Here is a 24126-nt window from a genome sequence, read left to right on the forward strand (position 1 = left end):
GAACGGCTCATGTGTTTGTTTTGTAGCACAGACAGACACGACACGAGAATAAGCATGATACAAGTGTTTCTTTAATCAAGGAAATAGTTTGAAAATACAATAAATAATGCATCTCCAGAATAAAAAGAAGAACATGCATCCCCAAAGCACCATGGGAAATTGAATTGAAATGTTACAGAAAAAAAAAAACAGGAGTTCACCACAATACAAAACCACATCTGAATATTAGTGAATTTTCCATCCCTCACTCTTTATATGGCACCATGACTGATATTAAAAAAAAATGTGCCTGAGGTAAAAAATGCTGATTATTTAACAACAACAAAAAAGAATAAATGGAAAAAATGGGAAGTAAGTTCATAGACATATTTAGAGAAAAAGTCTGCTGTTATTCTATATCTTTCTTATTATCAACAAATCTAATGAAAAGACCAAAACCAACAATACGTTCTGCTGGACTCCCCAAAACCCAATAGTTCCTTCCTGAAGACATTTTAAAGAAAACAGGCTTCAGATATATAGATAGATATACTTTCACTTTTAAAAAGACTTAATAACTTAACATGTGGTCACTGTAGTTTTAAGCAAATATTAATCAAACAGGAGTAAATGATGCATTTGTTGAGGACTACTTTCAGCTGTGGATTAATACACAAGCTATAGTGAGTATTTTACAGCAGCAGGACATGTATGTGGGATTTGTTTTTTTGTAATGAAGGAACATCCAGTGCAACAGCGTGGCTCACTGGTGTGTTTTTAACGGTTTGGAGAATAAAGGAATAAGCTAAATCGGGCAATATGTGTTAGTATTAATTAGTAGGATCAATTCATTGTTCATTTTGGTCTTTTTATGGGATTTGCTGACAGTAAGGAAAATATAGAATACAACCTTTCCTTCCTTTGAGGGAAGTAAGGTTCAGAGACTGACTGACAGGTGCAAAACTGTAAATTCCTTGTTGACTACTGTAAATATCAGAAGAAGCAGTGAGCATTTCATCAACCTGTCACAGAATGAAACAGATGTTCTGGAGGAGCTTTTCTCCAGACCTGTGGATACGACCTCCATAGCAACGCTGCCTCTCCCTCTCCATGACTAATTATTGCTTTGAATTTATGCCATTTCATTGCAAATGGAACAATCTATTGAGAACTCACCGAATTAAAGCCTCCAGCGTGAGACTGCTTTAACACAGACAATGGAGAGTGGAGCGAATGCAAGCTCATTGTGCATATCAAACAAACCTATTTTAATGCAATCACATAAGTCAATTTGTTTTGAAAAAAAAAAAAAAAAAAAAGGTTTCAAACAGAATATTTTGGTTTCAACTTGTGGTTCAATACATGTAGCTAGAAGGGGCCAAATCTGTGGATATAATCACGGACCACACACTCTGACGATGAGGCTTTAGGTACAGATGAACTTTTAGGGCAAGGCCTCGAGGAGAGCGGGAGGAGAGGTTCAGATGCATTTGCTCATGCAGAGCAGCAGCTCCATGCGCAGAGCGATGCGTGTGTGCCATCCGAGGGGGAGGATGCGAATGTAGCGCGCCACGATGGGCGGCCTCAGGAGGTTCTGCACAGACGAGGAGCGGTCAGAGTTTCCGTAAAACACCTGAGGAGAGAAAGGAGTGAAAGCTCAGGAGATCATTTGGTTTAGAGTGACGTCAAGCAACTGAAACTGACTCAATATGTTGCTTTTTAAAACTACAAGTGTTACTACTACTAATACAATCAAAAATACTAATAATGTTGGAACGAAAAGATTATTTTCATTATCAGGTGATCTGTCAATTATTTTTTCAAATAACCAATTAAATGTAAAATCTATTCTGAAATAGAAATTTCTAATCTGAAATCCCCAAAACAATCTTCCAGAGGTCTCAAAATTGCTTGTTTTGTTTGACCTACAGTCCAAAATGATAAAAAGGTTCAATTTAAACTTAAATAAAGCAAAAAAAGCAGCAAAACATCAATTTTGAGACACAAATGTTTGGCATTTTTGCTTTCAAAATTATGTCACAAATTATTCGATTAGCAAAATTCCAATCAAAATTATTGGCCGTTAATTTTCTGTCAATCAACTAATTAATCGTGCAGTAAACTCAAACACACAAGAGAGCTTTGTAGGTAAAACATCATAAACTAGAAAAAGAAATTATGATGTGAATGCTGGCTGATGCTAAACTGGATTTCTGGCTTTAATTTGGATGAAAAAGCAGCTGAATGAATATGAATGAGTTGGAAAAGTGGGAGATGGGTCTGTCAAATTAGGAAATCTCAACCAGCTGTGTTCAGTATTTTCAAAAAGTATTAATGGGATTTAAAAGATGAATAAAACTGCTAATGTATGAAAGACGTGGAACGTTTTAGGGTTTGAATGAGGTATGAATCAGTAGATAAGAGTTGAAAATAAATGAAAAAGCAGTTAAAGTAGTATGAATAGTTGGAGAAGTGGGAAAGGGATGAAGCATGCAAGTAAGCAATGAAAGAAGTTCAAATGGGTGTTTAAGAGCAAGGATTTAAATGAGCTGAAAGAGGACCTATTATGCTCATTTTCAGCTCTATATTTTTATTCTGGGACTCTGCTTGACTAGCTTTGCATGATTTACAGTTCAAAAAACTCCTCATTTATCTTATACTGACCCTTTATGCAGCCCCTCAGTTCAGCCTCTATCTCTTAACATGCAGTCTTAGCTCCCATCTCTTTAAGGACCCCCATCGTGATGAGCCCACTCTGCTCTGATTGGCCAGTTTTACGCATCAGAGTTGTGTAAAGTTACCGCTGATGCATTCTGAATCTATGTTATCATGTTTTTGATGCCTTCACTGTTTGGACCATTATTAAAAGAATGATTACATATACATACTGTATACATGTATACTGTATAGTGTTTCTTCTGTTATTTTTGAGTTTGACTGACCCTGTTGTTTCCAGTCTGGTCTTTGTAGTAGATCCAGTTGAGTTGTGAGTCTGTGCGGTACTGAACGCTGTACTTGGTGATCCATTCATCAGCGTCACAGCGGCCCTGAGTGAGGATCCCTGAAACCACCATCACCTCCGTCAGGTCAATCTGCAGCCACTGACTGTTATCCTGGAATTTCGACAGCCAAGCACACCTGCAGGACAAAAACACTGGATGTAAATGCTGCAGTTAGGCTGGTTTACAACACACGCACACATGGGCAGTGGTTCAGTTTGATTTTCTGATACTTTCTCAGGGTGGATATAACAAAAATGTTTAAATTAGGGCCCATTAAAAGAGAAAAATGCATATAACTAGAGCTGGGTAGAGATCTTTTTCACAGGAGACATTTTGACTTGTCATAGTTAAAAAAGAACAGGTGTTACTAACAACATTAATGATGGTTCGTCTCTGTTCAAGTGTCTCAGTGAGACAATGAGCCAGCATACACAAATCCAGGACTCTGAAACTGAAGCCGTTACATGTTGAGCCATCATTAATTACATAACCTGTGCTGTCCAACTGTGGAAAGTCAAAATTGCTTCAGTGAAAAAACTCTATTGTATGAAATTTTTTCCATATTCGTGCCAATATGATGAGTTTCAGTACTGATACCAAAATGGTACCTTTCAGGAAATATCTTATCTGACGAATTAATAAACAAGTTTAAGAATATGACTGAGCCTTTTATACCTGTTTTGGCTTGTGTTTTTTTTAACAGTTCTTGATTCTTTCTTTATTCTTAGCCAGCTTTCACCATGAAGCTTGATATTGGCGGATTAAAGTATTTTCTTAAAGAAATAAATTGGACTTAAAAAGTATAGTTTATTATAGTTATTTATTGATTTTATGTATTCACTCTTTTTATTTATGCTTTGTGGGCTCTTTAAGTTTTTACAATTATTCCTCTCTTTTTTTGGTAATATACAGGGCTGACGATTCTCTTTTTGGGGGATATATTCAAAATTTTTCCCCGTATATTGAGAGAATAAAAAGTAAAGGACACCACAAGAACAAGGAAAAAAAAGACTAAAAGCAAAAACAGATACTGAGAAAACAGCTCTTCCGTGTCGGCAGTTTCATTTAGCACTTCCTATCTTATTTATATATTAATCTTTTAAGAAGGAGCTTACTGTCAGCTTTATCAAATATATCTTACATAATGAGAGATGGGTTAAAGTTTCATTGAGTGTGTTTTTCTTTTCTAATGCCACTCCAGACATTTGTTTATTGGGGTCTTTCTCCTGTGGCCAAATAGGTCAATCATGTGCGGCAACAGCAACAATTTGCAAATTAAAAATATGCTGCAAGAGTTTAAAAAGGATTTTAAAAAAAGAACATGTTGCTGTATGACTGGACTTATTTAAATCCATTGCAGGTTTGAATTATTTAGAAAAATCTCCAGACATAAAGCGAAACAGAGTTTTTATGTGGACATCGGTTCAAGTTGCACAAGCGTTACATCTTTTGTCAAATCTTAATCTACGTTAACCTGTACCTACCCAAAGCCCTGACTGTTGAGCCGGGCCTTGCTTGGGAGCCATGAGGAGAACCAGCCGCTGTACTGTTCCTGGTTGGAGCAGGAGATCTGCTCTGGACTCACTGATCCGGCCTCGAAGCCCAGAGGTTTGTGGTACGGACACTCTGCAAGGGGGATCAGAGACAAAGTTCAGACAGATTTCCCTTTGAAAGAGATCGTTTAAATCTCTTTTGCTGTTTGAGCTAATGCAATTGTTTTCATTTAAAGACGTCCTGGCTATACTGATGTCAAGGTCACAACCCTGATAGAGGAAAACACAAACAAGTCTGCCTGGCGAAGCGCTGAAATGTGACCAGAAAATGATCATCACTAAGCCTCTCTGGATACTTAACTCCCCATCTCTGTATCCATCTTTTCCTCTCCTCACTCCCACTGACTCCCATCCTCACACCCTCCCGCTCCCAAAAACCCCCGCCGTCAGCAGCCCCGGTGTGACCCATATCCCGTCCTAAAAGCCTGCAGTTTAATTCTCCACAGTGAGAGATCAGTGATGTCCATTAGGGCAGCAGGCAGACAGATGGCCGTGTTCTACTCTCCACAGCTTTGATCTGTCAATCTGCCCTCTCACTTCCATGAAAAAACACATGAAAACAAGTCCTCTGTTGACTTAATAAAATGCACGCTATAAATATATTAACAGGGGAGAGAGAAAAGCTGCACGAGTGAGATTTTTACTCTAATGTCCCAGATAGATGGAGCAGAAACATGTACTGTAGCAGAAGTAGCTTGCTGCACTTTTGTTTACAACTGGCTTAAGCCTATCTGGCACAGGGTCACATCCTGTCTAATCCCAGTATTACAACGCATACAGCAGCAGCGCCTGTGTGAGTCAGGAGATAAGTGTTTACATAACAGTAAGGCAAGTGAATTTGTATTCCTCCCTAATATATTCCCCCGACTAAAATAAAATGTAGTCAGATTGCTGAATTAATGGGAAAAACTAAGAGGTGAGAAACACAATGAATTAAGGTGATGTAAAATCAGAAGCCGTGCAGGAAAGTCTGTCTCGCTCATCATTTATCATCAACGGGTCCATGTCATGGTAATTACTGGTTTCTATGATTGTACGATAGGCACAGTCTATTACAAGCCCCGTAATCTGAGCTTCATGTTCTGAGATAATGATTATCTTCTGAACTTCTTTCTCCTCTCCGTAACCGGTTGCCATGTGATTTGTGGCTCAGTTGACACACACTGATTCACTGAGGAAAACCCTTTCGCTGTCTGTCCATAAACTCTTCCTCCTTCTTCTTCGCTTCGCTTCTTTTGCAAGTCTGACGTGCTGATCTTTGCATCCAACGCCCGACGGGGTTGTCCTCGGTGCTTTTTGTTTGTTTCTTAGCGAGAGAGAGAGATCTCAGAAATCGGTTTACAGATTTCCTGGAGATTTAGTGGAAAGTTAAGCCACGGGCCAAACACGGGGCGAGAAGTCCTTGAAGCATAACATTTTAATTTAAACATCTACAATTCAACTGGGCCAATCCTATCTGCAAGTGAAAACAGTATGATATCTGATATGATCAAAAGCTCTATTTTTGGGTGTGTATCCGAATCCATGAGCATTTTGGGGTATTTTTTTAAGCATGAACTGCTCATTATTATTATATTATCCAGCTGTAGATTACATTTTCTGTCATTAAAATAGTAAATTTAGAGGACTGTGCAGCCTTGGTGGGGGCATTTCTAGCTGGTAAATATAAATGACTGTTTATGGCTCCATCTGCATCCATCAGCCTTCTCCGAGGATGTCCACTGGAGCATGTCCTCCCTGCAGTGTCAAATCTGGACTCTAATGCACTCATGCATGTGCATCTACATAAAGACATCCCCTTTATCTATTTTCTCTCTCTCACACACACACACACACAGTAAAACAGACTCTTCCTTCATCAGCATTGTAGAGCTTCGATTAGGTGGTGATGAAAACACGCTGGTTATCTATTAATAAATAACCAGCAACCATTTGGATTATTTTTCAAGCAAAATGCCCCAAAAATGGCTGGTTTCAGCTTCTCAAATATGCCTTATATTTTGCCTTTTATTAATTTAAATTGGCTTTCTTTGGGGTTTTTCTATAGTTTTGCCCAAAACCAGCAACTTCAAATGTCACTTTTGGGTCTGAAAAACTGTAACAGGCATTTTTCACTATTTTGTGACATTTCATAAACCAAACGATTATTCAACGAATCGAGAAAATAATGATCAGATTTATCAATAGTGAAAATAATTGTTAGTTGTACATTTCCAGTAGGTTATACAGGTTCTCATACAGGCTGCTCATTATTTGGATCATCTGGTACATTCCTATCACGATATACTCTGCATTAAAAGTACCATTATTGGTTTAATCATACAATTTGATCATCTGGTCAACCAAATCCACTTAACACATTGTGTTGTAAATTGCACGTGTGATGTGAAATGTGTCATTTCTTATACTTAAGGAAAAAGAAAAATGTTATTTTGGAGTTCAAGTGCAGTAACTCAAAAGCTTTTGTTGTGCACCAGTGAATGGACTTTTTTTAATAATGTCAAATGTCTGTCAGATTTTCACAGCCACAAAAACAGAATGTTTGTTTTGGCGAGGACAGTATTTGATGGCTCTTACCTGGCATGCAGTCCACTCCGCGCACCATGGGAGAACCAGCTGGAGACACGATGGAGGAAAACTCAGTCGGGGATTCTCCTCCATCACAATCACATTTGCAAGACCTGCTGGTCCACGCCTCTGTCACCTCCGCCTCCTATAAACATACACAAACAACATTTAAATTGACTCAATCAAAAAATTGTAGCAACAGAAACACCAAAATACATATATACACATGTACATTATTTCATTAATGACTAAAAAAAGCAATGATGCGGTGAAGAGAAGAAAATGTTATTTTAAGTTGATCAATGTTAATCAATGTTAAACAGTTGAAATGTCTCTGGTGTAGCTCATCAAAAAGTGTTAAAAATTAACTCTAATCTGTGCACTTTTATACAGATAGTTTGATTGTTTTAACCCTCTCAGACTTAAACTAATCCTGACATTTTTACTGTGTTGCTGAGGTTTCTTCGTACCTCTTGAGCATGAACGTTGATGAACACTGTTCAGGCAGATGGACAGAGAGGAAAAAGGGCCAAGCAGCCGGGGAAGCACAGAGGAGAGGAAAAAAAGACTGTCAGGACACAGTATTCACTCATTCTAGCAAACAAAATCTGTGCATCAATCTGTCAGTGTAACCATATTCAAAAATAGGTAAAATAAACACAGACATAGATAATACAGAATGATGTTGCTAAACAAAAACATGCATGATAATCAAAAGGATTACTGGGAGAAACCTAAAAAAAAGTCAAATTCTCAGTTAACAACTAGTTTGACATTTGATACCAGAGTTTCAGATGTTTTCTTCAAAATATCATCCAATCTGAGATGGTTTTAAATACTTCTGACTTTACAAATTTCAATCCAAGCAGGTAAATTAACTATAATCCAGATTATGTCTTCACAACTCAACAGCAGTGTAAAGACCAGGAAGTAAAGACTGAAATCGTACCGTTAGCTCCCAGAAGAAGCAGAGCCAACAGGAAACGCCGCACGATGAGAGCCATCTTCCAACCTGCTCCAAACCAGACGGGACCGACTGTAGACTGAGCAACCAAGCCAGCAGTGATAGAGAGGCTGGATTATAATAATCCACAGGACACTAATGGCCTTACCTAATGCCATCCTTATCTGATAAAGCCCCTCCTACAGCTGTAAACCCACCAGTAGCACCAGTAACACCAGCAGGCTTTCTGCTGAAGGTTTGTTGAAATCACTGCACAGTCGCAAGGGTCAAGTGAAAAATCCTGCAGAAAAAAACAAAAATATTAACCAAGTGCTTGAGCGTGGTAGAGAGAGAGGGAGGGAGAGAGAGAGAGAGAAACAGGGGGGGGCTGACGGCTTATGCTGGGCCTAGCGGACCGTATGATTGACCAGAAGGTGCACATTTATTGTGATATAGGTATATAGCAGTTATAATAATAATAAATTAATAAAATATAGGAGCAAATTTTTAAAGAATGTAGTTATCTGACTGCCAGTGGAGATTAAAAGCAATTTAAACAGAAACATGAGGATGTACTGGTGCTGCTGGTTCCCATTTTGCGTCTAGCCTAGGACCTTTATTGCATGACATGCCCCATCTCTCTCTGGCCTCATTTTCTGTCATAAAGGAATAAAATAACACCCCCGCAGTTCAACATCTCCTCTACATTTAAGCAAATCTACAAATCCTCACAACTGAAAACTTCTAAATATGACAGAAACCCACAAATGTTGCTTCTCTAAAGTTAATTTCTCTTGTAATTTTGTGATAAAGTCAAGTCAGTTATATTTATATAGCTCAATATACTCTACCAGTCAAAGGTTTTAGAACACCACCCATTTTTCCAGTTTTTATTGAAATCAAAGCTTTTTCAAGTCCAGTGAATAACCTTAAATGGTACAAAGGTAAGCAGTAAACTACCAGAGGTAAAGAAACAGAAATAATGTAAAATTTCAGAGTTATAAAAAAAAGGCCTTCAGGAATCAAATAATGGGTTAACAACTCACAGCTATTCTGCAGCAATAGAAGTAAATGAAGCCTTGAAAGTTGATGCAAACAATCCCGTCAGGTGTCCCGACGTCTCCGTCTGTATAAAAGCTTGGAGAAGGAAGTGTGATGGTCTGGGGCTCTTTTGCTGGATCCAGAGCTGGCGACTTGAACAAAGTGACCAAAAGGGTTACCACAGCATTTTGCAGAGCTATGCAAAACCCTCTGGTATACATCTTGTTGGTCAGGGATTCATCCCACAGCAAGATAATCATCCAAAAGAACAACACAGTAGGCCATAAATCATGGAATGACAAGAGTCAGAGTCATCGAGCTGGTTTGGGATAAACTGGACAGAAAGGTGGAAGCAAAACAACCTGCAAGTGCAACACATATTTGTGGCAACTTTCCAATATCTGCAAAAAGTGGCCACTTTGATTGACTTTTTTTCCATCTCTAGTTGTTCATTTGTTCAATGCTTTCATTTCAGAGTACATTGAGACATTGAGGAACAATTGAGGTGTGCTAAAACTTTTGACTGGTAGTATATATCACAAACTACACATATGTCCCATGGTGCTTTACAATCTGTACAGCATGCCGTCTATACTTAGACCCTCAATTCAGACAAGTACAAACATCCCAAATGTTCCTCTAATGGCTCAAGGAAAAGCTGAAGTGTAGGAGGATAAGATAATAAAGTACATTTCTTTGCAAAGTATGTAATCATGCAACATCATGTGTTGGGCTAAATTTAACCTGTAATCTGTGACACTGATTTGAACAAATAGATTTCCAAAAGCCACATAATTTTATACCAAAAAAGATACATTAATGTTCCTTTTTCATTTTTATAACTAGGACAATTAGGGAATGATAACAACATCTTATGCATCCAAAAGTTGAGTAAATGTTAATATAACAAGATGAGAGTAAAGCAGGGAGATTAAGAGTTGAAATTCTGTCTTTTTGTATCCATTCCCTCTGAATCATGGCAAATTTTCAGTCATCTAAGTGATTAAATTTGTGTTTGTGGTGAATGTGAATTAAAAAATGGCATCACCTTTGATGTTTAAAACAAAATAATGTGACAGTAATCTTCCTGTTTGTACTCGATCACAACTTTTCTCTCTAGAAATCTCATGAAAAAGACGCCTGAGCTCACACTGGCAGTTTCAAAGCCTGGTGGCTGAGAGTAATTAAGCCTAATTAAGTGAAGCTGTTTTCAATTTGTGTTCATTAAAACATCCTTTTCACCCCTCGCACACTCCTTCCTCCTTCTGCTTTCATTCCTGGTGTTCTTAAGCTGAAAAAGCTGCTGTAAATTTCTTCAGCTGATTTCTTTCTGTGAGTGTTTTTTTGACAAAACTGAAACAAAATAATGAAAGCTCCTGTTCGAGCAGCGCACAGGATTCCCCAACAAACAAAGAGGAGGGTTCGAGTTTACTCCACTCACATCTACAGAGCTCATAAAGAGGTCAGAACAGCAGCAGAAGTGGTGATTTATAAGGACATGTAGTGGGATTTTAATATCTGGTTTTAATACAGTGACTGTGTACGTGACTGTGACAAGAGTCTTCTGGTTTTTAAATGTTTAAGTGTGATTTTTCATCTCCCCCTGCAGGTAAATCCAGCTGTGATGAAGAGTCCAGATATCCTGTCCAGCCGGCTCGGTTATCCCAGACCAGTCCTGCTCAGACTGGTGAGCCTGGAGGCTTCCCGGCTGTCAAAAACCAACAGATTGAAAGTCATCACTCCACAGGAGATCCATGCTGCTGTCACTCGTGTACGACAGAGGATTTGTACAAGAGCTGCTGCATGAAGTGTTGGATTTGAGCTACAAAAAGTTTTATCTGTTTTATTAAAGAGTTTATTTTAATTTACAATATGTTGCCTTTTTTTCCAAACTGATGCTAAGTCAGTCAAGTTAAACACAGTTGATTTATGGATTGATTTTTTTTTTTTTTTTTTTTTTTGTTTTTTTTGTTTTTGATGACATACTGGATTAGCACAAGTTGCAAAATCTAAGTTTCAAAGGTTAAGAAGGCTTAGGGGCAGGTTTTGTTGAAAGTTTTGGATGCAAATTCCTTGATTTTGTTTGAGCCGATTTTACAACTGTTTTCTCTGGTTGCATTTCTCAGATTTGGTGTGTTTTTTTTTTTTTAAATGGTCAGTCAGTTTAACTTTTTTTTTTTTTTTTTTTTTTTTTTTTTTTTTTTTTTTTTTTGGATAACATGCCTCAGGAGGACACACATTATCTGGCTGTTGTTTGCAGTCTCTTAGACAAATTAAAAATAGTTAGAAAGTGAGCTCACTTCCAGTTTAAATCCAGTGAAGTCTGCTCTGCTTCCTGCAAACAGGAGTTTTTCACATGAACCTGTCTGTTAATAGTATTTACCTCTCAAATCTCAATTTATAGTTTGTCTGGTGCTCCAATTTTGTTCAAGATTAAAATCTATGGTTCTGCAACTACTAGTCGACTGACAGAAAAGTAATGGACAAATACTTTGATTATCAACTAATTGTTTGTCATTGTCATAATTTGCTTGTTGCAGCTTCTCGAGTTGGAGGATTTGAAACCTTTTGTCATACATGACAGTAAACTGAATATATCTGAATCTTTGACTGTTGATTGGACAAAAGATATTTGAAGACGTCACCATGAGCTCTAAACAAATTATAACAGACTTTTTTTTCACTATTGTCTGACATTTTATAGACAAAACGATTCATCGTGAAAACAATCGTTAGTTGCAGCCATATTAAAATCCATAAGTATTTAAACACTGTGCCCACACACGTGTGGACGTTGCCTTTCAAATGCAGATTTGAACTGCATGTATTAAACAAGACAAGGTGTAATAATCTCCAAGGAGCCATTTAAAATGCTTATTTACACACGAGGACATAAATGTTGCCTGAGGAAAGATCATTGCAATTCATTCTCTGAGGACCTCAGATTACCCACAAAAAAAATCATCTCACCATAACATCTGGTCAAAAAACAAAGGGCTGACCCAACATATCTGTGCAAAAGTCATATATTTCTCAGGGATCCGTTGGTGCACAAAAGTTTAAAACATGGCTCGGAATTAAGGATTTAACATGAATTATCCGACTGCATCCAGTCATCATTACCTGGGAGCATTAAAGGTGTCACCAGCAGCAGCAAGAAAGGTGGAACAGCGGCCCCCCCTCCACACTATGCTGGGGTTTCTGTAAATCCACCTGATGCCCCCGCCTCCTCTGCGCGCATCATCTCATCCTGAAGCTGCAGCGTCCGCAGCTTGTGTGGAGACACTTCACCGTTTTACCCTGCTACCATTTTTACCATGAAAGCTTCTCCAGACGGTCATTTTATAGAGAACATGTAGCGCAAAACCTCTCCCGCAGCTTCGATGCAAGTTTTCCTTGGATCGTGTGTCCCATTCATGATTTCCGGATCGCTCGGATTCAAGCTGCAGGTGGGCACCATCACACACACACAGACACTGATGTTTGGTTTGCATTGACTGTGATGTCGTTTGGATGTTATTCTGTTGGGAAGTGAAGCTCAATAAGCAGCCTTTTCCTTGTAGTTGATGTGTGTGTGATTAGCAACCATTTACAATGCTTAATTGAAGGGCTTCGACAGTGGTTTAAGGTTTGTAAACTGAAGCCTAATTTTCATGGCACCAGAACCACCAAAGGGTTTAAATAAGCTGGGAAATGGATGGAAGTAGATAATAGCACCATAACCTAAAATGTTGGCTCAAATCTGAGTAATTGCATGTTCTCAATTGGGGGTCAACCATATGTTCACTCAGCATCAGAGGGTTAGGGTTAGGATTAGAGGGTTGGGGTCAGACAGACAGACAGACAAACAAACAAACACGCTCCCCTTGATTACACCACTGTGTACGAAAAAAAGTGAAATCCTGCAACTGAAAAAAAGGTGCTCAAAGAGAAGACAGTTTTCCAGGAGAGCTGTTTCATACAGTGATGATAGACTGGATAAAGGGTTTCTAGGAACTCCGTTTGTATCACAGTGCTGTATTTGTATCACAGAAGAAGTCACATGCCACCAGCCAGATGTGACCCATTGCTACCATCTCTGGAAAAACTGACTGATGTGACCCCTGGACCTCCTCGTCGGTCATCATGGGATGCGGCACCTCAGTTGCCACGGAGACACAAGGGAAAAGAGTGGAGACAGGTACAGAAGTGTGGCTGTATTCTCCTCCTCTTTGTCTGTCCGAGCTGGAAAGTTTTGACATTGGGACTCGTGGCCCCTGAGGAGAGAGGTGTGAAAAAAGCTTAGGCATCAAATAATAGGTGCTACACCTGCTGGTCTGAGGACTGACAAGCTCAGCAGAAACAGCCCACAGGTGTTAGATTCTAATTAAATCTCCAAAGTCATTTGACTTGGACTTTTAGCAACGAGTACAAATATAAATTTCTAGTTGTTTTTACTCTAAAGGATAGCTTCACAATTTTTCATGTCATATAAACAGTAAAACAGGTTTTCCTCGCTGTAATCATTTCTCCTGTTCATACTGGCTCTTATAAGATCTCTGTGCTTACAATGTACAGTAATTGATGGCCGACCAAATTCACAGCCCTCGTTTTGAGAAAAACTATGTTTAAAAGTTTAGCTGAAGATAACATGAGGCTTCAGCCGTCTGTGTTAGTCAAATAAAGCAGATTTCTTCCACAATTTAACTCTGTTTAGTAAAAAAAAATCCCTCCGTCTATTGACTGACAGTGTCTCCCTGTTCAGCTGCAGTGGAAGTACACTAAAAATGTTGTAACTGTGAAAGATATTGACTTGATTTGAATAATTTGGACGACTGAAGCTTCATATTGGCTTCAGATAAAAACTTTAAAATGCATTATTACGCAGTAGGCGGGCTGTGGAATTTGTCCCCATCATTTACAAATGACATGAGGAATGATTATGGCAAGAAAAATGTGTGAACGTTTCATTTGGGCATCTGACTGTTGTTTTAGGACAAGCTTGAACCCATTTCACAAATCACATGTAAACGCTATATAATAATATCTTGTATATCTTTTTGTTATAATGCTGTATAGATCTTCATGTTCCTGCACTTTTCAAGCAAGGACAAATTGCCTCCAATGCAGGGTGACAAAAACAGCATTAAAAGACAGTCACATCTATAAAAACCATTGATTAAAAAAATGAAATTGCTATAGTCACGATAGATGACTGTGAGGCTGCAATCCAGGCGTGTAAAATGGCTTACCTCTTTACCAGAAGAAATCTCTCTGTGTGCTTTTTTAAGCAACTAAAACTTAACATATTCACATCCTAATTGTGCTTTGCACCATTTATATTGTTTATATTGTCTGGCTATGTTGTTATCTTGCTGATAGTATTTGGAAAATGCTCCATAAATAATTGTTCGTTATTAGCAGGAGTCTTTTTTTTGTTTTGTTTTTGTTCATTTAGATTCCCATTAGCAGTTCCCAGCACAACAGCTTCTCCTCCTCGCGTCCCTAGACACGGCAGTAGCATCATGGTTTAGTATTGTACATTGTTACATTTATCTCAGACTTGTTACACACACAAATACACACACCAGATGTTTGACAGATGGTGCGTTTCTTTCTTCTCTGTCTGTCTTCTCTCTTTAATGAGCGCCGTTTCTTCCGAAAGCTCTTTTAATTTGCTTAGTTTTTCCAGCCCCACTGTTGCTCATGTCATCCCCTGTGTCTTGTTAACTCTGTGCGTGTGTGTGTGTGTGGTGTGTTGCCTTGCTAATGATTTCACTCAATTACCGGTTTCTTCTGCTGAATTGTAGTTTTCTTCACACAGATGAAGCAGCTAAGACTCCCACCCCGGCTCTGAGTAAGGCCTTGTTCATCTCTTAAGATCAGTGTGTGACATACTGTAGATGATGTGTGCATCCATCCGTGTGGTGTTTGTGTCTGTGTACATTTTGACGTTATAGCCTACATCACACCAGCTGATCTTTCTCAGTGCTCATTCACAGAGGGTGCAGTAGCCTCAGATCAGAAACCATTCCTGAATTATAGATACAGATGTAAGAAATTATTCCTGTGGCTGTGATATTTTTGCAGAATTGAGAAGTGCCCTCCTGTGCTCAGCTTCATTCATGCATGTATATGACTCCAGATTTTTCGACTTATCTTCCCTGTAAATAAATTACAATGGCTGGTATTTTGTCGCAGCTATGAAGGCAGCTATTCTGATCCAGGGATGGTACCGGCGCTACATGGCCCGTCTTGAGATGAGGCGCAGGTACACCTGGAACATCTTCCAGTCCATTGAATATGCCGGCGAGCAAGACCAGCTACAGGTGACTCTCTATTTATTCTATATGTATGTGAGTTTCAGAAACATCCCAGAGCTTTATCAAATTAATTATATTTGCTTTTTAAAAACTTTTTTTTCCCCTCAGCTCTCTAGTTTCTTCAGTTTCATGCTCGACAACTTCACTCAGCTGAATGGAAACGGGCCAGGTGAGGAGCCAGAATATTCTTATCCATACAAAATTGAGTGATATGACTTTTATTTAATCATTCACATTTGCAAATGCTGAAGGTAAAGTTAGTTTTATTTTAGAAATATAATAAGTTATTGCAATCAGTGCTGCTGTAAATGCAGAAACTACAAATCTTGTCACACTGCATTATCTTGCTCTGTGAATGTCATAACTGCACCTTCAAAGGCTGCCAGTGTGCCATTTATTCATTTTTTATAAAGCTTTAATGCTAATTTGCTGTTTTTTTTAAATGCTAGTGTGCCATTATGTGTAGTTGAATGACTAAAGAAGGATGTTTTCAACTATTTTTTTGATGAAAACAAATAGTGAGACATGAAAATTTGATCATCATTTGGTTGTTGAATCATTAATTAGTGTTATAGTGGTTGTTTTTCTGTGCGTGTGTGTTTTTTTGTACATATTCTAACATAGGAAGACATTTCTTTTACTTCCATCAAATTAACACCAGGTTTTTAGTCATGGTTTTGTATTTTGGTCTTGAAAACCCATTGCGTATACCCTGTTGCTTAGCAACTAATATGAATGTGGAGAACAGTGTGTTGGTGCATTGCACCGACACAGCTGTGGCTTAAGTGTGTATGACCCACTCATTCAGCTAAAAAAACATAATGCTCCATTGACAAGCTAATCCTTAGGTCGGCCCTGTTACTAAACATCCACAGTTCATCCTCTTCACGGGTTTTACAACGACTCAACATAAGTGATGCGAAGAGGCCAGATTCTGTTGTTTAATATATACATCATCTATATGTGTGTGTGTGTGTGTGTGTGTGTGTGTGAGGGAAAGAAGAATTACGGAGAGGCAAATACACAAAAGAAACGGGCCTATACTGTAGGTAGACGTCTGTTCATGTCTTGTTTGTTGGCATAAATTAGAGGCCATCCATTCTCATTAGCATATTGGAGTGGTCTTTTAATACTAGCCAGTGGGGTCACACAGAGCTGGACATGATGTTTGTCAACCACAAATTAAAATATGTGCAAGAAAAAGTGGGATAATACCTTTTTAGTTCAGTGGTTCTCTCCTAATTTTTCCCCCAAAACGTTTTAGTTCACCCATGTTAGCTAAAGCTCTTTTAGTAGAAGAGGAAGGATGCACACATCCAAACAACTTTTCCAATAGGTGCCAAGATGGACAAAACAAGAAACATTAACAACAAAAAGACAAAACACAGTTTTGGGCTCCGTATATATACATTTGTCCACCATCATAGATTTTGCTGTTCTGTTGAGTATGATAGCTCTATTTGTATCTCTGGTTTTAGCCCATTGGGCACAGATCAAAGAGAAGGATGGCACTGTGGCAAAATTGGATTTTTTTAGAATTTTTGAACAAATGTGATAAAATAACCTTGATTTGTCAGGTATTAAATTTGCTGTATCAGCCTACTGTGATCCAGACATTCATATGTGGCTATTTTATCCAACAATTTCTCAATTGATATTCCAGAAAATGTAGTGAAATTGAAATCTTGATATATTGTTAAAGAGGATTTTACCAATATCGCCTCCTTCTAACATTTTAGTTGTGGATTCTACAGTGATTCGACATTAAGAGCAGACAGGATGCTGTACACCAGTCACAGATTGTGCCTCTAACAAAATTAAATGGCACATTTATTTTTATGGATCTGTAGTTTTCATTTCATCCAAATCACATCACTGAGAATGAGGCTTGAGCTCTGTATGTTCACGGCTTCTCACACTGTGCCTCTCAGACTTGATCTCCCAGCTGCTGGACCCTGTTGTCGACCCCTGGTTAGACAGAGAGACCTGCTACGACATGATCCCCATTCCAGAGTCGTACACTGGGCCCCGGCTGTCGTTCCCTCTCTCCGTCTCTGACACGAATGCCCTCCTCAATGCATTTAAAGAGCAGCAGGTACGTAATATGGGGTTTTAACTGTTTTTGATTGTCTGGTTTAGATTTTTGCTATCTTTTAGGGACTCATTACTTTTCTTCAACAGTCTCTACATGCCAGATATGTGCTGCAGCTGCTGTATGAGACCAAGAAGCTCCTCAAACAGATGCCCAACATCATCCACTTGTCTACATCCTACACAGAGATCACTATATGCGGTAGGCAGCCATCACCTCAGTAGGGAAACACAATGGGGCACTGAATAAATTAATGACCTGCCTGCTGGTTAAATGGTCGCAGATGTCTGTAAACGTATTTTAAGTACAGTGACTGAATCTTATTGGCAGCGTTCCAAGACAGGAGGTTTATTTGCACACTGATCAGGCACTTGACTCCTCTTCCACGGCTGCCTCCTCCTGTAAACTTACATCTCATTAAACTCAAGAATACTTGTGAATAACACAAAAAACATGCCATTCAGCGGTTGAGGTGGAGAAATTCACTGTCCTGTTTTCATATTATTAAAGAATTCCAAACACCCTCTGTCAGCGTTAGGATTAATGAGATTTTTCTTTTTTGTACAGGTGATCTGCATGGGAGGCTTGATGACTTACTTCTCATATTTTATAAGGTAAAATTTTTTAGGTTTTTTTGGGGCAATATAACATCACTTTAGCATCGGTCACTACTTATTTTACTATATAATATGTTTCATGAGGCTACATCTGATTTTTTACAATACACACAACATTTAACCTTGATTTTACGTTGCATCAATGTTGTTCAGAATGGTCTTCCTTCTGCCGAGACGCCGTATGTGTTTAACGGGGACTTCGTGGACCGGGGGAAAAAATCGATAGAAGTGGTCATCCTCCTGTTCGCCTACCTTCTGCTTTACCCCGACTACATGCACCTGAACCGAGGAAACCATGAAGACCACATAATGAACCTCAGGTTGATACAAGGAAGAGTAGAAATTAGATTTATCTCTGTAGGTTTACCACAAACACGAGGGCAGTAAAATCAGAATAACAATATCTCAGTGTGATGTTTTTACATTTCAGATATGGGTTCACAAAAGAAGTCATGCAGAAGTACAAGGTAAAAGTAAAGTCCAGAAACATGTCTTACGTTCTGTAGGTTGTAGTATGTAACTGCTGGTTGTTGTTGGTTTCATTAATCTGGCTGAATGTCCCAAAGCTTTGAAATAAATTCCTTTGTTTCCTGTGTGTCTGTGTGCAGACTCATGGCCGTGAGATCCTCCAGCTGTTTCAGGACGTCTTCAGCCTCCTGCCTGTCGCCACGGTGATAGACGGAAAGATCCTGATCGTTCACGGAGGGATATCGGACCAGACTGATCTGGACTTCCTCAGTTCCATAGAGAGGCAGAAGGTCAGAGGGTGGCAATCTTCGTCCAGTTTTTTTTTTTTTTTACTGCATTCATCTCTTTTGATCAGCAGGGGGCAGAAAAACATAAAAAGTAAAATGTTTTTCATTTTTAAACTTTCTTTAACAGCCTGTTTGTAACTTTGCTGCAAGGCTGAATTAACCAAAGAATTCAATAGTGGCAATACAACAGAGGCTTACTGTGTGTTAACCTGTTTGTGCTAATTTAATCACAAATTATTTTGGAAACATGAACCACTAAAGCACAACATAAACTGGTACGATAATGGCCATGATATAGATCTGATCTTGAGGCCCTGCCTTGAAGAGGATCTTTGTGTCATCATCTAGCTTCAAGAACTTCGTTAATTCAATTTTGCATTACATGTTGCATACTCCTAACTTCACTTCTATTTAATCAAATTAAATTTTAAAAAAACAACAACAAGGAATTACAAAATATTCCATCTTTCTGTCTGACTGACTGACTAGATCACCACATAGCAAACATGGGGCCAGATTTTCCATCATAGACAAGATGTGCACAATACACAGAGACAAAAAACAATTAAAATTATTATTCATTATTATTAATTATTGAATTAATTATTGAAAGTAATTCTGGGGAATTCAGCAAATTATTGCTTCAAGTAGAACCATCACAGAATCATGTATATCAAACTAGTCCAGACAAGGTTTTAAAGATTCATACAAGGGTTTTGTGTACTAATTTGTCAATAAAAGTTAGTCGGAGCCTCAATTATGAGGTTAATACCATTGTTCTCAGTTTATTTGTCTCCAATTCTCTTGCTCTTCCAGGTTAAATCTGCTCTGAGGTTTCCGAGACGTAGTCTGGAGCAGCTGGACATCGGTCAGTCTTGCAGACAGGCAAAGAGAATGAGATCAACAGACAGCTCTCGTCCCAGCAGCAGTCACAGCCGCAACAAGAACCAAAGAACACACAACCAAAGGTCTGACAACAGCCCCATAACCCTTACAGATATTTTCTCTTCATGTCAGTGAAAAATTAATCTGTCTGTGACTGTGTTTCATTGTAGAAAGAGGCACTGTGGGCTGAGCCGACAAGACAGCGCCGCCTCCTCTTCTTCCACCTCATCCTCCTCGTCCTCGTCTTCCTCTTCTCTCTGCTCTCCTCGAACTCCTTCCTGCCTCTCTCCTCGGCCATCCCCGTCTTCTCCCAGAATGCCTTACGCTATTAATGTCCTCCAAGTGCCTTTTCTGGACTCTCTATCCTCTGTGCCCCCTCCTTCACCTCCACAACATGAACGGGAATGGAAACAGGTCAGAGGAGTGGATACAATGAATATTGTTAAATTTCACATCAGTGTTATTTCATATTTTCTCTTGTATGTCCTCTTTCTTCTCTTCTCTCCTGCAGATTGTGGATATATTGTGGAGTGACCCTAAAACCCAAGAAGGCTGCAGTCCCAACACATTCAGAGGAGGAGGCTGCTACTTCGGCCCTGACGTCACCCAGAGACTGCTGCTCCAGCACGGACTGCAGCTGCTCATCAGGTCCCATGAGTGCAAACAGGAGGGCTACGAGCTCTGTCATGGCGGACAGGTAGACTAAGCTGAAGTAAATTCATCCAAATTGTCCAAAAGTCTCACATTTTTAAGTCTGGAGAAATAAATCTGTGCCTCGTTTGTTCTTTAGGTGATCACTATCTTCTCTGCATCAAACTATTATGAGGAGGGAAGCAACCGTGGTGCCTACATCAAAGTGGGCAGAGAACTGGTTCCCCGCTTCTACCAGTACCAAGTCAGCCGCACAACACGCAAACTTACCCTGACACAGAGGTACAAATGTCTGATGTGTATGTGTGCAAGACGGGGCAGATCAGCTGAAACAGTTAATCCATTCATTGATTGGTTGATTGAAAGAAAATGAATCACCAACAATATTGATAACTGATGAATGCTGTTGGTCGTTTATCGAGCACAAATGTCAAACAATTGCTTTCACTACTTTGTCATTTCACTGTAAATTGAAAATCTTGTGCAGACAGAACAAGCAAGACAACATCGGCCCTTTGTAACTGTAGTGAGCATTTTTTCTACAATTTTATGACATTTTACAGACTAAATAATCAATTAATAAGGAATATAATTGTGCTCTGGGGGGCCAAATGTGAAAGCATGAATTGAATTTCAGGAAGAGCTCTGGCCAAAATAAATCAGACTGAAATAGAAACAAAACCACAGTACAGAATACACAACACCCAAAAGAAAAGGTTACCATACTAGACCTAACTCCCTATCAACACAAGAAACAGGAGAAAAGAGAATGAAAGAAATTAAAGGTAGGAGGTAAGATACAAAAAACAAGAACTGAAGATAATGGATTTACTTCATAACTTGGCAACAACATGTGGAAGAGCAAAGCTACGGGTGTAAACAGGCACCAAAAGTGTTTGATACACGTTGCAATCCTGAGTAGCAGCTGATCCAAACCTTTTCTGTGTTCTTCATGCTATTTAGTGCCTGTGTTCATGCTCACGTTGAGAAGATTAAATTGTCTCACTTTCGACGCCTCCCTTACTGTTTTCTGAGTATTAAAGATGATATAACATATTTTAAATGCAAAGACCCTAAGATTTATTTTATTGTGAATGTAATGGTTATAATGAGAATTATTTTATTTATTTATCAATGTCATTTTTCGAAAAGATTATCAATTTTTTTTCTATTTTCCTTCATGATTTTACATATTTTACAAAACGTCCTCAAAACAAAATGAGTCTATGCACAGTTATATAACTACACTTTTGAAAATATTTAGAACATAATCTTTTATTTTAATGTATTATTTTATTTATTGTGAGGGTTTTTCCTTCCTCTTATTACCATTGTCTTTGTCCTTTCTATTTGTTTTGATTGTAATTTCAATTTACATGGTCTTACTTAGACATCTGATCCTTCCCGGTTTATAAAATACAATAACTGGAACCAGCCACTTTAACCCTTTGAGCTCCAATAGTTTTAGGGTATAGGAAGCTCCAGGTTACAGGTCATTAAGTTCCTGACCCGTGCTTGTATGTGTCTCTGCAGAGTGCGAGCGGCTGAAGGCTCTGCTCTCAGGGCCCTGAAAGAGAAACTGTTCGCCCATCGCTCTGAGCTGATGGCAGGCTTCCAGCAGTATGACCAGAATAACACCGGTGAGCTTTACCTGTTTGTTTTCCTTTTCAACATGTTTTCATACATTTGACTTGTATAATTTTTATATTGAAGCATATCTTTTCCAGGTAGTGTGTCAGTCAGTGAATGGGCTCTGGTGTTAGAGTCTGTGCTGAGGTTGGACCTGCCCTGGAGGACACTTCGCCCACACTTAGCTCACCTGGCAGCAGATGGCAGTGTGGAGTATCAGACCTGCTTTGAGGACATGGGACCAGGGACACAGATGCCTCAGGTTAGAAATGTAGGAGTTGTCTTATCAAAGGTGGAAAATAACCAAGTACATTTACTCAAGCAGTGTCCTTAAAGGATGTTTTGAGATCCTGGTCTTTTACTTGAAAATGTCTATTTTTGGAGACTGTATACCTCAACTTTACTTCATTTCAGAAGAAAATAGTGTATATATGACCACATTACATATAGAATATCTGATGGCTGCAGTTAGTTGTTTAAAAATTAAGTTTTTTGGGGAAAAAAACTGTCTATTTGGCAGTTTATATGTAGGATCCAAACTTAGTGAAGAGTGTAACCTTTTATTCAACATGTGATCCACACAGCTCTCAGTGACTTGTTGATGAAAGCAAAAAAGTTTATGAATCCACTTTCCTTTGTACAAACAATAAACTTGATGGAAACAAAAAAGTAGAAACTGAAAATGCAGCCATTTATCCCTGCATATTCCTAAAGTCCAAACGATATCCACAAATTCCACAACAGATTAATTTTCTGTCAATCAACTAATAGATTAATTAACTAATTGACGCAGCTCTATTTTCTATTGTAGATTTTTGAGTATTGGAGTTTTAGTTGTCTACTGTCTTTGCTCTTTCTTTCATTTCTTCTTGTCCTTTTAGGTCACTCCAAACTTGGCTGAAACTCTGTTCAGATACAGGACAGACATTGAGATCATATTCAACATTATAGACAAAGACCACTCAGGTAAAGAAGTCTTGTATCTCTTTGAAGTGGTTAATAATTCAAAATCAATTCAATCATGTGGGCGACATGTGTGTTGTCATGTTCAGGTCTCATCTCCATCGAGGAGTTCCGTCATACCTGGCGTCTTTTCAGCGCCCACCTGGGGGTCGACATCAACGACAGAGCCATCGATGACCTGGCCCGCAGCATTGACTTCAACAAGGACGGCAGTATAGACTTCACTGAGTTCCTGGAGGCCTTTAGAGTGGTACACAAACTAGACAACAAGGATCAGCAACTCAATGGGAAGATTGATGGAGAGAAGTATTCGTAAAGGGGAGAATCTGAGAATGAAACTCTGGTAGTGTTGCAGATGATGAGTAGAGAAGCTAATTAGGAAGGAAAGTATTAAAGCAAAGCTAAGATTAGATGCTTTCTTAATGTTTTAAAGGAAACATCCACCCTCAGACACTATTATAAAAGCAGTCATTTGTTGGATTCGCATTGAATTACTGGTGCATTTTGTTGTTTATTGGTGTATGTTTTTAGCCGCCAGTCCAGAGTAAAATATCTCAACTACTGAGTCAAAATTTTGTGCAGACATTCATGGTCCACACAGGAGGAATCCTACTGACTTTGGTGATCACCTGACTTTTCATCTCACACCATCAGCAGGTTGACATGCTGATGTTCACAGAGTGAAACATCTATTGAAATATCAAATATTGGATGGATTTCTGGGCATAAAGATGCACCAAACTTTGACCAAACAACCCACATAAACCTTTACCAAGTAAAAATAAAATGCTAGAAAAGGTAAAATACAGACATCTGAGGCAGGTTCTGGGGTTATTATATTTTAGATAGTTTGATTTAGTGCAGATGTGCCTCTGTGCCTCTCACAGCAGTGGAAGAACTGTTACCTATAAGTCAGTAAGTTATAAGTATTGAAGGCTTCAGCATTAGAGAAAATAGAAACACACTCCTGCTAATATTAGTGCAGCAGCTGGTGTGTGTTCAACTGTTTACTAAAAGAAGGAATAAAACAGCTTTTTAAAAAATGATCTCTTGTGATCCTTGATTTGTGCATTTTTAGAGAGTGAATGTGTGTGTGTCTGTGTGTGTGTGTGTGTTCACTCTGGCATCCTACCCACTGTAATTACC

General features: G+C 38.8%; 2 protein-coding genes across 7 annotated transcripts; one reads left to right on the top strand and one right to left on the bottom strand.

Moving 5' to 3' along the window:
* Window positions 1–49: 49 nt before the first annotated feature.
* rs1a (retinoschisin 1a) lies at window positions 50–10220 on the bottom strand. Of its 2 annotated transcripts, XM_044353192.1 has the most exons (9): window positions 10135–10220; window positions 9092–9238; window positions 8215–8346; window positions 8052–8114; window positions 7573–7598; window positions 7112–7247; window positions 4466–4607; window positions 2922–3117; window positions 50–1612 (listed from the first exon to the last, which is right to left on the bottom strand). In XM_044353192.1, the coding sequence occupies exons 3-9, from the start codon at window positions 8222–8224 to the stop codon at window positions 1460–1462; spliced, it is 726 nt and encodes a 241-aa protein (XP_044209127.1). In that variant the 5' UTR covers window positions 8225–8346; window positions 9092–9238; window positions 10135–10220; the 3' UTR covers window positions 50–1459. The 2 variants fall into 2 exon arrangements, with proteins under 2 accessions (XP_044209127.1, XP_044209130.1); XM_044353195.1 differs by lacking the exon at window positions 10135–10220 and having other exon boundaries at window positions 9092–9494.
* Window positions 10221–12095: 1875 nt separating this feature from the next.
* On the top strand, window positions 12096–24026 carry ppef1 (protein phosphatase, EF-hand calcium binding domain 1). 5 transcript variants are annotated; one of them, XM_044353249.1, is made up of 20 exons: window positions 12102–12535; window positions 13119–13266; window positions 14524–14593; window positions 14890–14922; window positions 15267–15394; window positions 15497–15557; window positions 17320–17483; window positions 17570–17681; window positions 18048–18094; window positions 18251–18417; window positions 18528–18564; window positions 18706–18855; window positions 19669–19820; window positions 19908–20151; window positions 20249–20434; window positions 20528–20670; window positions 21922–22028; window positions 22116–22279; window positions 22899–22983; window positions 23070–24026. In XM_044353249.1, exons 5-20 carry the CDS (start codon window positions 15269–15271, stop codon window positions 23294–23296), a joined length of 2172 nt encoding a protein of 723 aa, XP_044209184.1. In that variant the 5' UTR covers window positions 12102–12535; window positions 13119–13266; window positions 14524–14593; window positions 14890–14922; window positions 15267–15268; the 3' UTR covers window positions 23297–24026. The 5 variants fall into 5 exon arrangements, with proteins under 5 accessions (XP_044209192.1, XP_044209165.1, XP_044209174.1 ...); XM_044353230.1 differs by lacking the exon at window positions 14524–14593 and having other exon boundaries at window positions 12101–12535; window positions 13122–13266; XM_044353226.1 differs by lacking the exon at window positions 14524–14593.
* Window positions 24027–24126: the final 100 nt, after the last annotated feature.

This window comes from Thunnus albacares, chromosome 1 (assembly GCF_914725855.1).
Source record: "Thunnus albacares chromosome 1, fThuAlb1.1, whole genome shotgun sequence".
Lineage (NCBI taxonomy): Eukaryota > Metazoa > Chordata > Actinopteri > Scombriformes > Scombridae > Thunnus > Thunnus albacares.

Coding starts and splice junctions, on each gene's coding strand:
- rs1a (XM_044353192.1), bottom strand. Junction 7,599..8,051: donor GCTTCTTCTGGGAGCTAACG/GTACGATTTCAG, acceptor CTGCCTGAACAG/TGTTCATCAACGTTCATGCT. Junction 4,608..7,111: donor CGGAGTGGACTGCATGCCAG/GTAAGAGCCATC, acceptor TCCCCCTTGCAG/AGTGTCCGTACCACAAACCT.
- ppef1 (XM_044353230.1), top strand. CDS start 13,212: ATGGGATGCGGCACCTCAGTTGCCACGGAGACACAAGGGAAAAGAGTG. Junction 20,435..20,527: donor AGCTCTGTCATGGCGGACAG/GTAGACTAAGCT, acceptor TTTGTTCTTTAG/GTGATCACTATCTTCTCTGC. Junction 22,984..23,069: donor TATAGACAAAGACCACTCAG/GTAAAGAAGTCT, acceptor TGTCATGTTCAG/GTCTCATCTCCATCGAGGAG.